The 17,190-nt window shown below is 39.0% G+C and overlaps 1 protein-coding gene and 1 long non-coding RNA gene across 3 annotated transcripts in view; one reads left to right on the forward strand and one right to left on the reverse strand.

The window, feature by feature from the left end:
* Positions 1–1,908: 1,908 nt before the first annotated feature.
* LOC146323119 (uncharacterized) lies at positions 1,909–15,300 on the forward strand. The gene is made up of 2 exons (XR_014771332.1): positions 1,909–2,394; positions 14,287–15,300. It is a non-coding gene; the product is annotated as an uncharacterized LOC146323119 (long non-coding RNA).
* The window catches only part of LOC146323120 (E3 ubiquitin-protein ligase SH3RF3-like), a 169,651-nt gene continuing 163,541 nt past the window's right edge, over positions 11,081–17,190 (reverse strand). For both annotated transcript variants that reach the window (XM_084725368.1, XM_084725367.1), the window contains exon 10: positions 11,081–14,456. In XM_084725368.1, coding sequence (XP_084581494.1) covers positions 14,288–14,456 — 169 coding nt within the window. In that variant the 3' untranslated portion in view covers positions 11,081–14,287. The remainder of the gene's footprint in view (positions 14,457–17,190) is intronic.

Here is a 17,190-nt window from a genome sequence, read left to right on the forward strand (position 1 = left end):
TTCTACTAAGAGCACATCAGCATTACAGACTTGCAGAAGCCACACTGATTCTCCTCGTTTAAAGGGAACTTCTCTCGTCCAGTCACGGTTTCACAGTTTTCCAGGAGGGTGAGGCTGAGGCTTGGTTTTGGACTTGGTTTGTTTTTCTTGCTCCCTTATTTTCTTCCTACTGACACAAACAGTTGAAGTCTGTCTGAAAAGAGCTGACTAATGGAGAAAACGCATCATGTCGAGTCAGTGTTTTTTGAGGGAATACAGAAGGAGGGAGGTTGGATTTGTGACAATTTCGTGTTGTGATGAGACGAGGTTTCACACCTCAAAGCATTTTAACAGTATAGATTAAACCAGAACACTGTGGTGCTGGTTTTTTATTGAAGCGTGATTTATAAAACCAACATATACTCATAAACACTGCCACTTTATATTTACACTAATGCCTCTGATGTGTTAGTGCCTTATCTGTGTGAAGCTTACTTACAAATACACTATCCACTTCACTTGTACATCCAGGGAAACACACTGATGCCTAATGGAGTAACACTTGTCTAAGATACGTTTGTACTACACTTGTATTTAAGGAATAATCAGTGTTATTTGGGAGCTTTTTTTCCTTCTTGCTAAATAAATCTTTGTATTTTTGTCATGATACACTCTGCTTGTCTGTGTTTTCTCATCACACAATATAGCGTCAAATCAAGGTATCAGTTTATGTGTTTTGTTTCATGAAGGTTCATCACGATGATCAGAATTTTTGATATTGGTCCTGATACTATAATACTGCTAAGGTGACTGACATATGCCCTGTGCTTTGTTCGGGAAACTTAAATGCAGTTTTTCTATTGTTCAAATGGTGTAGCGCCAGTGGTACCACTTTATAAAAATACAGTACAGTGCTGTTACAAATTCGAGTTCTACTGTTCTTAGTTTTATTAGTTCTATTTTATGTCAGTGACCAGTGTGTAGGATTTAGTGGCATCTAGCTGTGATTTTACAGGTTTCAAATACTTCACCTCACCAGTGGGGCCAGCGTTTTGATGTTATGTGCTGCATATCGAGATGTGCTACTTAGCAGTTAATAGAGTATGTCAATATGCTCCCCATATTATGTGGAGTGAGCAGTGGTGTAATATAAAATGATTCTGTAAATGGAGCATTATTCGATAAAAGATATTAATCTGTTGAAAAAACGCTACCCCTGAAATCTTGAATCAAGATTTTATAATAGAGTATCAAAATATGCTTCTTTTTCTACTTCTTTCATTCTTTCAGTACATCACATCATCCATCTAGTGGGCTGCAAGGCCGCCACGAGGAAAAAAAAAGAAAAATTAAATAAATAAATTTGAATACTAATAATCTACTACTACTACTGAACAAATCGGACATTCATCTTTATACTGGACTTTAGTGCTGCTTCTATTTTATATTAATATTTTTATGTAAAAATCAGCGGATTTTTCTTTTCAATATCCTCCATGTCATGTGACCCAGTGACTCCAAATCGATTCTGAATTTTATTACTACCCTAGACGAACAGGACACACTTCTTTTTTATTGGATTTTAGCGCTGTTTCTATATTATATTAATATTTTATGTGAACATCTGTTCAGTTTACAAATTTCAAATGCTTCTCTTTTCTCTCTCCTCCTAAATGTAGTACTTATGAACAGTACGCTCGGACCGGCTATCGGGCAATTAAGGCAAACACCAGGTGGACCGGTCCAAATACCTAGTGGCACGGAAGGCCGCCACCAAAAAAAATAAAGAAAAATAAAAATGTTGGAGCAGCCCATCTTATAGGGGTGTTACACAATCTCAGTACTGTACGGCAGGTGCAGGCAGCGGCGCCGACCGTCGTCACTTCCCCTCCATCACTTCAGGTGGTTCGGTCCATCCAGGTCAAAGGTGAAGCGGGAAAAATGTCAAATGAGACCATGACAGAAAGAGTCAAAAATACAACTTAAATGGATACAATAAAACGAAAGCGCAAACAGTTGGGGCGGAAAAGGTCAGAGAGAAAAAGACAATTAAACTCGGCTGATGCCACGAACCGCAAATACTTATTTGGCCACGACTGTAATTAACGTTTTTCAGTTAGAAATGTTAACGCTTAACGAAGAGGAGATACCCCTACTGCCACGGACGTAATGTTAGCATGATTGTTTGATCCAGATAGTAGCAGCTGTAGACATAAGTAAAATGGGCGATACAATGGAAGACGGAGACTTTTTGGCATGACACTTGTCCAGGAGGATTAAAGATGGAGGACTGTAACGCCTGAAAAAGACTTTGTCTCCTGGAAACCGAGAACGAACTGACCAACATTTTGAACTTCGGTGATACCGTGGATGATTCAGCACAAAGAAGAACCACGAAAAAATGCAAGGCATCAGGTAAGACTATTTTATGATTAATGTTGGCTTATAAAGTCTTGCAGTGTTTTACTATTTGTGAGGCCAAATTTTTTCGGTTGTTTTTGTCGGTATTAGAGGTGGCTTCAAGTTTTCTCTCCTGTGGTTGTGAGCGGTGTATTTTGTGATTGTGCTGGACTGTAAGAAAATAGTGAAAAAGTCCAAAATGGCGTCCTCAAATTTCTTGTTTTGCCCTTAAACCAAAAAATATTTCGCGCACTCTTATAAATGAGCAAAGAAGCCACTAAATATTCACATTTAAGAAGCTGAAATCAGAGAATTTTGACTTAATTTCTTAAAAATCAAAGTTAAACCGATTAATCGATCATCATAATAGTTGTCGATTAATCATTGCAACTCTAGATTATACTGTTGGTTTTTTATTGAGTGCACTTGCTCTGTAAATCCTGTATTGTTGAGATACAGGTGCTTTTCAGCAGTTTCTAGTTATTGTGCTGTTGACGTTGAGCGCATGTGTTTTATTTATTTTTTACCTATTGTGTTCTAAAATTTCATATTCAGTGATGTAGTATCCAAACTGTGTAAGAAGAGTGTGCAGAGGATTTTGATCAGTATAATCAGTGTGAGATCACATCTATGTTGAAGCAAAGAGAGAAAGGGAACGCAGCTGATGTAGGGATGTAAGGTGGGAAAATGTACGAAGGGACAATATTTGTCCAGTTCTGCCATATTTTTTACAGTTATCATGTTGGACATTGTGAAGTTCCATCAGACATGTAGGATTTCCTCTTGTTGAAACTCTCTGTGATCTCTCTCTTAATCAAACTCTAATTTTAGGTCATATTCAGAGGTCATAGACTCACTGCGGTTATAACAAAACCTTGTGTCTGACCAGGGGGATTTTACTCTAGGTGTGATGTGGCCTGATGCAGTTATTATAGTTTTGTATTTTTCATTATTTTGGCATTTTTTAATTTAACTTTTTTTTCCAAATCAGATTAGTTTCAGTTAGTTTCCAGAGTGGGTTTGCTCATTAAATTTTAGTATTTATTGTTCAAAAATGTTTAGTTTTTATCAGGTTCAGTATTTGTTTTATTATTATTATTATTATTACATTTTACATCTAATCCATCCAGAAAGAGCACAGCACATGTGCATACAAAAAATATGAAAACATATACAGCCTAAGTGGAGTGAGACATAAATAACTAAAGACTGATAAAATAAATTAGAATATGCACTGTCAATGGTAAGATCAATAATAACAGTAAACAATAAAAACAAGAGAGAAAGAAATTAAGTCACATAAATATGCACTACATAACTGATATAAACTAAATCAAGGGTGTAGGGGGTATGAGGGCTTTATATAGTCAGCCTGGTACATGAAAAATTGTTAAAATAATCTAGCAGCAGTAGTAGTTTGTAGTGTTTTTTAATAGAGCCCTGACTGTGATATCTCAGCTCTTCTAGTTGTAAGTGTACCATTACCTCTCTGACCCAACGGGCATGTGAGTGCTCTTCCACTTCAAGAGGATCAGACGGCGGGCCAAAAGGGATGTAAAAGCCATAGATTTTGATTGGCTGTTTGAAAAGGATACCCTTTCTGGAGCTAAACACAGCAGTCATAGGGTTCAGTGGTATATTGCAACTGTACATGTGTGAAAAAGTTTCAAATATACATGACCAAAATGGGGCAGTTGTCCAACAGGAAAAAACAACAACAACAACAAAAGTGATATAGGGTAGCAGGAGCAGCATGACACCTCTGTCATGTGGGTTCCGCCTTAGAGTACAATATGGCAAGTCTGCTTCTGCAGAGATGTAAACAATGATTGTTTTATTTTTATTTATTTTTTTTACAATAATATAGGGGATATATGTCAGAGGCAAGAAGCTTAGAACAGGTATCAGAGGTATCAGAGCAAACATGTGCACCATGCTTCCTCATGCTTGTTGTGTTGACAGGGTTAACCTAACTGAGAAAGAATGCCCATACTACCATACTATTGAGTATTCCAGGAAAAGATTCAGTATGTCCAAATACAGTGTGTCAGATGCAGTACGCCAAAAATACCAGGCTGTCCTATTGCATCTTGTTTCATTTTGCAGTATGCAAGCGAGCATGCTATTCTGGCTATTCTGACCCACAATCCTTTGTGATGGGGGTATGAGCAAGAGGGTCAAAGTTCAAGGTGCAATATTAGGAGGAAGTCATATGTCCCAGTTGTATGCATACTACATGCAACAGTACAGACTTTGTTAGGGCAGCTGCAGCACGTACTAAAAGTATAAAGAAAAAGTATGCAATCTGGAATGCGGGGTATGAAGGAGGATATTTTCTTTCATATTTTTATTTTAGTTTGTTTTGTAAGAACACAATATTGTTACAGTGAGGTTTTGTTTTTAAGTAAAATCTAGTTTTTATTCCTTTCAGTTAACTCTAGAGGGCACTTTACTACATTTTTTGCATTGAAAGGGCTGGGCTTAAATGTTTTTAACAACTAGTTTTAGTTTTTAACCTTGGCCTGATGTACAGTGAATGAAAAGCATGACATGGAGGACTGCATTAACATTTTTGATAATTTTATGTTCCATTTATCACTTTTAAATGATTGCACCAAAGGAGAAAAACTCCTCATTTATAAAGGCATTTTTCAGACTGTTGTGAAATCTGCAGACCTCCTGACTTAATTCCTCTCCACCCCTGTGATTCATTATAAAAGAAATGCCTATTGTAGAGACATCTTTATTTCTTTCCCTTTTATCAAAGGCTAAGCGGATAGAGGCCGATCACAACCTTCCTTTTTGCTTCAGAGGGCAATTTAAGACACAGCAGTAACTTAACTTCTTCCTTGCCTACCACCTGACTTTATCTGAAGACACATGCACACGTAAAGGGACCGCCCTGTGCTGCCTGGTAGAGGTCCTGTTCCCTGCAGTGTCTTATCCTCTGGCTCCTTTGCCCTTCATGTGACTTCGAGCTAGAAGACAGACAGGTAGACAGACAGGTCTGGCGTAAAGCAGAGGAAAGCAGATCGATTCCCTGCAGGGGCCTGCAGCCTCGCCGGGAAGCGGACGCCCCTGAGGAGAACCATTCCACCAAGGCAAACTGTGGAGAAAGTGTGTGCATGTGCACTGACACCTTTAGCTACTCTCTGGGTGGGGAGAGATTTCTCCCAGTTTTTTCCTGCCAGAGGTGAACACTATCTCTGAACTGCAGAAATCTGAAAAATCTAAATTTGCTGCCTGCCTCCAGCTCACCATGAATATAGCAGTTTGAGGTTGTGTGTTAGTGTCAAGTTTTTCTGTGTGCGCTTACATCCAAGATAGCTGTCATACCCCCTATGCTTGCACACATACACTCACACACATACCCTTGTCACCTTTTGCTAGTCACTCTAAATGCAAATCGAGGTGATCATTGGAGACAGGCCCGGCTGCTGGAGAGATGAGGTTGTCATTTAAGGGGAGTGCCGGCAACGCTCTGAAATTACCAATTACACACCTCGTCCATGCCAGTGTTGGCCTGAGAACACAAGAGAGACGGAGGGAGAGAAAGGAGAAGGAGAAGGAGCAGTGGTGGACTCAGGCTGTCTGAGGGGCATGGTCAAAAAAATAAAAAGGGCACCAGCTTTATGTGGTGGGGCAGCAGCACATCAGAAGTCATAATGCGCTTTACCACATTTTTTCCAAAGGAAGGACACTTAACCATGTTTTCTTCACTGAAAGGATACTCTAGAGGGTACTTTACCACATTTTCTACACTGGAAGGGCACCCTAGAGGGAATGTTAGCATGTTTTTCTATACTGGAAGGGCACCTTACCACATTTTCTAAACGGATAGGGCACTCTAGAGGGACTTTCCCCACCCTTTTTACATGAGAAGGGCACTTTACCATGTTTTCTCCATTGGAAGGGTACCCTAGAAGGCGCTTTATCACATTGTCTTTGACACTGGGCCCATCTATAAGGCATTTATAATGTTTTATATGAGCATCTAAGACAGCACTTTTGCTCTGTTTTTTTTCCAAACAAGGGGGGACTAAGGGCTAATTGCCTTCCAAGTATTCCTATTGAGTACACTAGTGAGGATGAGGATGGGGGAAAAGAGCTAAGGGAGGATATGAGGAGAAGATGCAGGGAATGATGTCAGTTTTATTACTAAACTTCCTTTACTAGCATGTCTGTAATGATCAAGATAGTAATACTGTCTGTCAGATGTGTACCTGGAATGTTGCTCATAAGGCTTCATAATGAGCACATTGTGAGTGTGGATAATTAGAATTAGAGCAGGATATGATATAATTCTCAGGATGAATCCTCCAAAGGGCGACTGTAGAGCCCTAATGAGCTATATAGGTAATGTGTTTGTTAAGCATCAGAGTACACAAGTGTTTCCGATCACTTCTCTGTGTTATCTCCATTATAAAGCTGTGGGCGAATGCAAAAAAGACAGTGAGAATCTGTTTTAAAACAAAGGCATTTATTGCGAAAAATGCACTTGACATGAAAAAACAATCAAATCAGCCACGGGTCATCAGTACAAGACGATGTATAATGATCACATGGTAGAGAGCGCTGGGCGTGGCCAGTGCAGAGCATGACTTCAATGGCACAAAAGGCCTATAAATATTCTGCACAATATAGAATTATATATATACTTTCTTTTTTTTTTTTGTTTCTCCCGCTGTAGCGCTGTATTCAACCCCACTCAGTACTGATGAGGCATGACACCGCACCAAACTTTATCATAAAGTTCCTTTTTTTTAATGTAAAGAGCTACATACAGAGGCCCCCTCCCCTTGCACACACACGCACACATACACACATACACACTCAAACACACAAGTATCCATAGGAACAAATATGGCCGACATCTAATTCAAGATGGCAGGGTGAATGCTCAGGCTTCCTGGAAGGACAACAAAGGGAGTGGACAGTAATTTGATATTAAAGGGATAGTTTGGATTTTTTGAGGTGTTTTATGAGGTACTTATCTATAGTGGGTATATTACCTGCAGTAGATGACTGTTGGCGTGCCCCCAGTTTGGAGAAGCAGCAGGACCATGTGGACAGGGTCAGCAGCAAAACGTATTTTAGGGAATTTTGGAGTGAGCGACATTTGGCTTATATAATGACGGTTTCACTTCCTTTTTTAAGTGGCAAAAATATGTTTTGCTGCTGACCCTGTGCATGTGTCAACCGCTACATACTTATACTAATACACCGACTATGGATAAGTACCTCATACAACCCCACTTCAAAAAATCCCAACTATCTCTTTAAGTCCAATGAAAAATTGCATGTGCGATGGTGTGTTTTATGTTGTGTTCATGTCCAATGGAAATTACCACTGCTGCTAATGGCTTGTTCACATTTTTCAAGCCACCACCATGAGTTAGCAAGTGGTATTTTCAACCAGGAAGCTGAGCTGAAAGACAAGCTCACATCACAGGAACAAAAAAACCCCACAAACGGCATGAAAACATTTGTTCAAGATATTTGACGTAAAGTGACCACCGTGCAGTGGTTTCATTCCTGATGTTTCGACTGTTGTAAACTCTTCTCCTCCTCACAGCATCAACCTCGCGCAAAAAAACCACTGAGATCTGTTGATCTCAGACACAAATGAGGACTTGTGCTTAAGTTTGACTCAGTAGAAATTAGAGTCCTCTAGTTTAGCGGGCGTACAAACAGATGAGAGAAACCTCGTTCGGGGTTGTTTTTTTTTTCTTTTTCCTTTTTTTGTGCAGAGCTGTCAGTCATTGAGTCACACAGAACAGAGCTGTGAGAAAAACAAGCAGCAGGCTCATCATCGTACCGATAAGAAAGTATCGAAGAGGTAAAAGACGGACTGGTCTGCCTGATACTTAAGGGTGTGTATGTATATGTGTTGGCATTTGTAGGCACTAGGGTTTGACTGACAGGTTTTGAAGGCCAATACAGATATTTTTGGATTGAAGCTTCCAATAACTTGTATCTTCTGCCAAAATTTGACATTTAGTTTTGACCCTTTTCTTGGCAAATAAATTGGCACTTTTACTTGGCTGAACTTAAACACTCAATTTAAAACCACACAAATATCACAGTCTAGTGCAGTTAAAATAAATAGACAAAATTGGTCAATTAAAAAATAATCAAACCGACTGCTTCATATCCAGAATTCTAACAGAAAAGCGATGTATGTCAGTCTAGCCTTAGTCTTTTTTGTGCATGTATGTGTTTGAGTATGTGATTTACAGTCTCCAGCTGAGCTGTGACCTGCTAGAGAAAAAATCTTAAATCTACTTAATCTACTGTTTTCGGTTTCATCTGTTGCTCCAGATGTACAGGATTACCCATACTGCACTGCCAGCAGCCAGGAGATGATCGCAGAGCATGCTGCGCTCTGTCAAGACTGTGTGAGTGTGTTTCCCTAACATGTTTGTTGTTCACTTTCCTTCACAGTTTAAGGGATCAGGGTTGAATTCTCTACCCCACAATCTAAACAAACACGTCACAAGTACAAACTTCTTGTGCTTTCGCTTCCTCAGTGAGAGGTCACCTCCAATTTGAGTTAAAGGTGAACATGAAAACATAAAAACTGACAAAAATTGCTTGCTTGTTTAAATTTAAAGGGTCTGGTGTGTAGGATTTCTGGGGATTTATTGGCAGAATAGGGCAGAAATGGAATAGAAATGGTCTTTTCCAGCCATGGACCCCTACAGTTGATGGAGAGACGGATTGCATCCAACGTTTTTTCAGTTATTTTTTAGCTTACCCATAGCTGCTAAATCAGCAGCTGTTGTACCATGGCTGATGTTAACTGTGCTAGCTTCACTCTCTGCATTGTGGCTGGTGATTTCTGAGGCGGAGGGTATGATATAGTCTCTTGCTTTGAAAGTTACAAAACAATTCACGTGGCTCACTAAAGTGTCTGCACACTTGGGGATAATAATTATAAAGCTATTTGACTGGCCAATATAATTCAATAATATATAGCTAAGTAGTTTGCTGTTATGGATAGGTGTCGCACAGTGATTTAGTAGGTTAGCTCGCCTTTTGTCAATGTAATGTAAATTAAATGTTTTTTCGAAAAAAGCGATATCTTTGCTAATGTGTTCGATTCAAGTTAAAGCTACTACAATGAGTTTTTAACTGGTTATGAAACTGAACTGAACGTAATACTTATGGTTCTATATGACCTACATAAGCAAACAAGCTCCTCAGCAAGAAGATCAGCTATTCCCATACAGTTATTCTTAATACCTGCCACTGGGTCCTCTTGAAATTAGATGGAATGAGCCCGCAATCACATTTTGACAGGCAAAGTTACAGTAAGTAGTATGTTGGAAGCAGGAGGAGATTTTAATTTAAGTAACTTTTCCCAAAAAAATTATCACAATAATTTAGCACCCCAACCTGTGGGACTCTCTAGGGCTTGTGGACTCAATGTTGAAAATCCAGGGAATCTAATATTCGTAAGTACATTTTCATTAGTGTATAGTCACCTAAAAATAAGAAAAAATGTGTTTTTTTTTTAATCTTAATATGAGCTGCTTGTATCAACAGCAGAGCCAGGCATGGTGCACCACCATGTTTGTACAGTAGCCCAGAATGGACAAACTAAACACTGGTTCTAGATTTGGCCTTTTGCATTCTGTTTCTTCTACAAATTTGGAAGGAGGGAGTGCGACAAGGTGTTTGCAATCTGCAAGCTCACCACTGGATGTCACTAAATCCCACACACTGCTCCTTAAATCTACTCCTTTATTTTCCGTTTTCACTGAGAAAAGAAAAGAGCTATCATGTAGCAGTTTTATCAAACCATTATTCTGGGGGGGGGGGGGGGGGGTGGAGGGGCTGAGAGAAAACTTGTGGCAGAGAATGGAGTCTTTTTTTGTTTTGTGCTTGTTTTCTGCACGTCTGTGGAGAGCTTATAGCAAAGTCTCACATCTGAGTGTTTATTCTGCAGTCAGTCACATCATATGGGAATAAGTGACAGAGGTTTCCAAACTGTTATGACGCTGCAGCGTTTTTTTGACTCTGAGAAGAAGCCCCCCAAAACAAAAACAAAAAAAACCCAATCTGTGCTGCTTCCCATAAGTTGAATTTTGTATTTGTCTTGCCCATATGACGCAAATTCAAAGAGACTCAATTGTGCTTAGCTAGTGGCAGCTAATGGGTGAGCCTCACCTGTGTGCACATGGGCCAGTAGTTGTTTGTGCTTCATTCTGGCCAAGCAGGTGAGGAAAACCATTCATGCCCTTTAACTTTCACTGATACATGGCCAATATTAAAATCCTGCTGACCTCAGATACACACATACACACAGTGTTAGCAAATCGAGCTCTGAGCTTCGCTGTGCTTCTACCTCCAGAAACAGGGACAAAAGGTAGATGGTTGTGGCTGGATGTAAACTAGACAAGCCTGGATCCACACTCAGGACGAGTGAATGAGATTCACAAAGCAGACTGACGACACACTCACTGAAGCCGTACAAAAATACTCGTTAAAGGTTGACAATATAAGAGGAAAAGTTGTTGTCAAAGGTTGGCAGTTGTGTGATGAAAAACTTGTGTCCCTGCCTTCTGATTTCGGGTGTTTCCCCCTTGATCATACGTTCTTCCATGAGCATCAAATCTGCACACATTTGGTTTCACAATATTGCTGCAGTCAGACAGAAAACTCAACAGTATCTCAAGAAAGTGCTGAGACAGAGGAATTACTGTTAGCAATTTTTGTGACAGTTCTGCACTTCCAGTAAGACATTTCTATGGACCAATCGCGCATCTGTAACTAGATTTTTGGTTGCTTGTTAAGAATTTTTTTCATTTCAAAGTAAAAGACTGGATTAAAAGGATAGTTATTTGTAGTGGGGTTGTAAGAGGTATATATGCATAGTGGACAAGGTCAGCAGAAAAATTTTTGACACATCTGTCCGTTATGTAGGACAAGTATCGCTCTCTCCACAGCAACCGGACTCTATAAGGAAAAACAGTGATTTTACTTCGCAGAAAATAGGATTTGCTGGACTTTTGCTGCCTCGATCTATTACTTTGCTTGTGTTACTGTGTGACTTTGGTGTTTTAAAAGATTTGTTCAGATTTGCTGAAGTCACACAATAACACAAACAAACTAACAGATTGAGACAGTGATAGTCCAGCAACTCCTGTGTTTTGCAGGGTAGAATTACTGTTTCTTTTTATGGAGTCTGGTTGTCTTAAAGGCAGTTATATTTGGCACACATAGTAGCAGTTTCCTATCAGAAAAGGCTGTCTGAAAGCCAGGTAAAGTGGTGAAAATTCTCTAAATTCAAGTGGCTAAAGTTACTGACCTTGTCCACAGCAGTACATTGCTTAGCTCCTGTGCTGGAATTCCTCTCTGCTTCTGCAAACTGAAGGTGGGCTGACCTCTATCAACTGTAGGTAATACACTGACTATTGATAAGTACCGCATACAACCCCACTTGAAATAATCCAAGCTATCCCTTTAAGTTTTTCCTTTATTTTGTCCTACCAAAGATGTTTGTGCCTGAAGAAGATGTGACAAGTAGCAATGGAAATCCCTTTTGTCAAATAAATAATAGTGTGTAAACTACTGTATTAGTAGATATAGTGGCAGGTTGTGTCAAATGTTACCAAGTGCATTCTTTGTCTCTGATCGCACACAGAAGAGCAAAAAACAACTTTGTCAATACAAATAAATTCTTTAAAGAGATTCTTCCTACATTCAGCAAGCCAGTTAATGCAGTTCAGTCCAGCTGTGGGGCTCTATAAAGGACAAATTTAAATTTAAAAAATTGGGTGTATAAATTTATGTAAGATATATGAATAGAAAAAATAACTGCCTAATTCATATTTTACTTTTCACACCATTCGTTTTTAAATTAAAATTCCTGTGACAGATCATCACAGCATGACTAGTTTGGGACAACACAAACATCTATTTCAACATATATACTGTATATATATATAAAAGAAAACATAATAATGCTACATGCATTGTTATTAACATATACTGTGTTGAATAAGAAACACATGAGCTTGTTGTCACAAACTAGACACGGAGATGTGCTTACAATGATCCCGGAGTGTAGGCTCACACGCTGCCCTCGTCACCTGGTGATAAATCTTCACCTGTCAAACAAAGAAAGCACCCGAATTCAAGTTCTGAGGTCTCAGTGGAAAGCAGAGCTAATGCTTTTTGTGCTAGTGTTTGCTGGTGGATGATGCCAAGGAGGAGAACTGGGAGGCAGGGTTTGTCTTTCTGTGCTCTTCGAGTCTGTGTGGTTTCAGTAGTCAACATCACGGGTCCGGACAATCAATCTGGTGAAGCCCCTCTGACCCCAACGCTGTCCTCGGGCGAATGATGGGAAAAGCTGCCCTGCTTCCTGAGTGGCTGGTCGAAGCCGAGGCTAGCTTTCGTGTGTGTGTGTGTGTGTGTGTGTTTGTGTGTGTGTGTGTGTATGTATGTATGTATATATGTATGTATGTGTGTGTGTGAGAATCAGATGTACTGATAGGGGTTTCTGAATTTGGCTACAATCAAAGGGATAATACGGATTATGTGAAATGTGATTGTATGAGGTACTTGTCAATAGTCAGTGAATTAAATACAGTAATGATGGTTGGTATGCCATGAGTTTGGAGAAGCAGAGATGAGTACCAGCACAGATAATAAGTAATGCTGTGGTGAACAGCAACGTGTAATTTAGAGCTACAGTGATAAAGTGGTTATATATTTTTTTAAATAACTGATTCATTAGTATAAGTAACTTTCAGGTGAAAAAAGTCAAATTCTCTGATTTCAGCTTCTTAAATGTGATTTATTTTATTTTTTTTTACTTTTCTATTACAATAAACAATATCTTTCAGTTGTGAGCAAAACAAGGCCAGGAGGACACCATCTTTGATTTTAGGAAAGACTGATGAACATATTTCACCATTTTATCAACCAAACAACTTACAGAATTAAGTGTATGCTATATATATATATGTATGTGTATTTATAATACACTACTTTTATTTTACAATTCACCACTTTACCTTGCCATTGGACTGCCTTTTCCAATGGGAAACTGACATGTGAGATCCCTCTACAGCAACCATACTCCACTGGAAAAAACAGTAATTTTACCTTGCAGAACACAGGAGTTGCTGGTCTACCGCTGCCTCGATCAGTTTGTTTGTGTGATTTTGTGACTTTGGTGTTTTAAAAGGTTTGTCCGGTTTTACCAAAATCACACAATAATACAAACAAACTAAGTGACCAAGGCAATGGTAGACCAGCAACTCCTGTGTTCTGCAAGATAAAATGACAGTTTTTCACTATGGAGTCTGGTGGCTTTGGAGAGAGCGATATTTGGTGCACATAACAGGGACTTCCCATCAGAAAAGACTGTCTGATAGCAAAGTAAAGTGGTGAGAATATTCTTAATATATTTGGTTGGACCTTTTCTGTAAATGGCTAAATGTTGACCTGTCCACAGCAGTATATTACTTAGCTTCCGTGCTGGTACCAATCTCCACCAACTGTGGTTTATATAGTGATTATAATTATGTACCTCACACAACCTCACGTCAAATAATCCAAATAATCTCTTTAATCATGTTTTGTGCCAGTATTCAGTAGCTTTTAGTTTTAATATTTTTATACCTTAAATTCCAGTGTTTGTTGACAAATAGTTTTGGGATTTTTTTTTTAAATTGACTATCCTGTGAAACTAAAATATATTCTTATTGAAGTTTTTAAGGTTTTTTGAAGCAATTTTCTTTGTCTGTCTTTAATCCAAAAATTATAATTCCAAGAAACCAATGTCGGTCCATCCTTTGTGTTTGTAGTTTTTGTGTGTGTGTGTGTGTGTGTGTGTGTGTGTGTGTGTGACTCAGAAACAGGAACAGTGTGTGTTCTTTTGTCCACTTTTTCCAGCTTAGAAGCTCTCGACGAAGCTGCTGGGAAACAGGCCGGTCTGTCCCGTCCTCTGCAGGGTGCCTTTGTACCAGCCGTCGTCCCTCTTCTTATGGACAAACACCACGTCCCCTTCCCGCAGCTCGATCTCCGCCTCGCTCTGGGGTGGATAGGGCACCACCACACGATACCTGCCACACACAGAGATGGTTATAACACACACAGATCACATGCCGGTATGGTCCACCTGAAAGAATTTAATCAGTGGAGATATCAGAGGAGATTTCTTTCACTATAATCAATAAAAGTTCAGGGGATGTTCCCAGCTACACACTGCTGTGAATTATAGGTAAAAGGAAATATTGATTCTCTGGGATTCTCTAGAACCTATCAATATGTTTAATGGATTCTGAGAATAATCTTTATTTTGTGGTCACATATTCTCTCAACCGACCTCACTCACTCCACTTAGTAACTTCCTGCATTTCCAAGAATGCCTTTTGACAAACCCCTGAGAAAGGAATTATGAAAGTCATTTGATGCATTTAAATCCAGCTGTGTAGTTCACTAGTTTGTTAACACTGTGACATGCCATGCCATTGCACACTTACTTAACTTACTTTCACAGAGTTTCTACCAGGGCTGGGCAATATATCAATATTATATCATATCGTGATATGAGACTAGGTATCATGATAGATTTTGCATATCGTCTTGATATGGCATAAGTGTTTCCTGTTTTTAAAGGCTGCATGCAGTAAGATAATGTAATTTTATGAACTTTGCCTATTTGCTTTTACCCACTTTGTCATTATATCCTCATTACTCATGATTATTTATCAAAAGATCTCATTGGATTAATATTTTGTGAAAGCACTGACAGTCATCCCTACAATATTGTTGCAATATCAAGGTCTTTGGTCAAAAATATTGGGATATTTACTCGTTTTATCACCTGAGCTGCTTCCATCCCTTGTAGTACATAACATGTCGTTGGTTACAACCTACATGATCAATAATTATTGACCGTTATTAAACTTCACTATCATGGTAGGTTTTTCAGCAATATCAACTGGGCCTAGTTTCTACATATTTTCCATTCCTTATGCTGAAAAGTTTACTTTTCTGATAACTTCATCATTGCATAACTTAAAAATGTTCAGAAAAGTTATTTGTTTATGATCTGCAGTGTTTCCTCTAGGATTTTTTTCAGCAGCGGGGGCAGGCGTTCCATTTCTCTTCTTAGAGAAATATTTCAATAAACTCATCTGAAAAATGCAGTCAGTTGTTACATAATGGCGTGTAGATATTAACGTTAGCCTAATACTGTCAATTAGTTTACTCACGTTAGCGACACTGAGTTGGCACCGGGCCAAATTAACTTAAACTACCGATAAGTTACGTAACGTTAGCTGGTCATCAACATGTTGTGAACGACTGTTTAACTTGTAAAATCTATGTCGAGTTATCTCAAGCTAATAACTTAAGTCTACCTCTTCTCCAGCCAGTAATTTGCTGCTTTATTGTTTATTTGTAATTCGTGCCGCCACTCCTAAATGAATGTAGAGGAAACACTGATCTGTGTACTGTACATGCAGTTAAAAGATACTGCCACATTTTCTTTCAAATTAATTTAGCTGCGGATGTCTGGGTTTGGTTCATTTATGAGACACTTGCAGCAGAGCCATCTTGCAGGCTGTGATGTACAGGAGTGTACGTTCAGTCACACACAGTAAACAATTTGGCTGGTTCTGCTGCATGATCAGTTTATTTTTAAATAGTCTGGAAGCAACTATTTTTCCCTATTGTCTCCTTTTTTCCATACTTATTTAGACCTGGAAATTACCAAAACCAAATTCCATACCTTTCCATACTTCATGGAAACCCTGCTTTCAGTGTAGAAATTCCTTGCATCTAAATAAATTTATACCTGTGTAATCGCTGATTGTTGTTACAGAGTGGCAGCTGTTGCCCTTGATCTTTAATTCTGAGTGAAAAACAAATTGTTTATTGTTTACAGCTTCTATCTCAGAAAAATGTTATCTAATTTACATGTTAAATTGTTTTTTCCCACTTGAGAATCAACTTGAACATTCACTCCTGCAACAAATCAGAGTGTGACAGGTTTCACTTGGCTTTAATAAATCGTGGTTTTTGTGAAAAGCTGCAATGTGAAGCATAACAATACCAAACAGTTTTATTGGAGGGTTTTGGGCCCAAACACTGTTCTGTGTTGCATCTGGAATCATTCAAAAGGTGGGATTATATCATCTAAAATGCTTCTCAGATGTTATGATAACCATCGCATCTGTGAGTTGGTGGACAAATGTCCTACAGGGTTTAACATTTATCAAAATATTGGTGAGACAAGATTACTTTTCCTCTCTGATTCTCTCTCTCTCACACACACACATGCACACACAAACAGAGGGAGCACTGTGCCTGGTTTGGCCTGATAACCAGTGCTCCCAGTACACCAACATCCTGCTGCCAGAAGAAAACATGCTTCCATTAAATGCTTCATTCCTCTTCTATGTTCTGTGACCCACAGTTGAAGTGTCTGTAAGTGTGTTCCCGATTTAACAGGCTTTCTCTGATGGGCACAAAGTGTGTGTGCGTGTGTGCATGCACTTCACAGCAAATTGAACACACTTCTTTTTGGTCTCCAAATATTGCAAAAAAAAAATGCCTGCAGCCTTGTGTAGCAAGGTTGCACTTGAGTTCGAGTTGATGTCCAAATTCACAAAAGAATGGCCCTTAACCTGTTATCTGTGTTTACTTGTGTGTGTCTCTTTTTGCGTTTTTCAAGAGTAACTTCACCCCAGATCTATGCCTGACTTCAACTAATGCATAATTTTTTAAAAATGCTAAAAAGTGGGTGAGAGGTTGAGGGGGTTGGTGGGCTGCAGGTGCACAGGACTAGAA

The sequence above is a fragment of the Lutjanus erythropterus genome, chromosome 8 (genome assembly GCF_056507025.1).
Source record: "Lutjanus erythropterus isolate fLutEry1 chromosome 8, fLutEry1.hap2, whole genome shotgun sequence".
NCBI lineage: Eukaryota > Metazoa > Chordata > Actinopteri > Lutjaniformes > Lutjanidae > Lutjanus > Lutjanus erythropterus.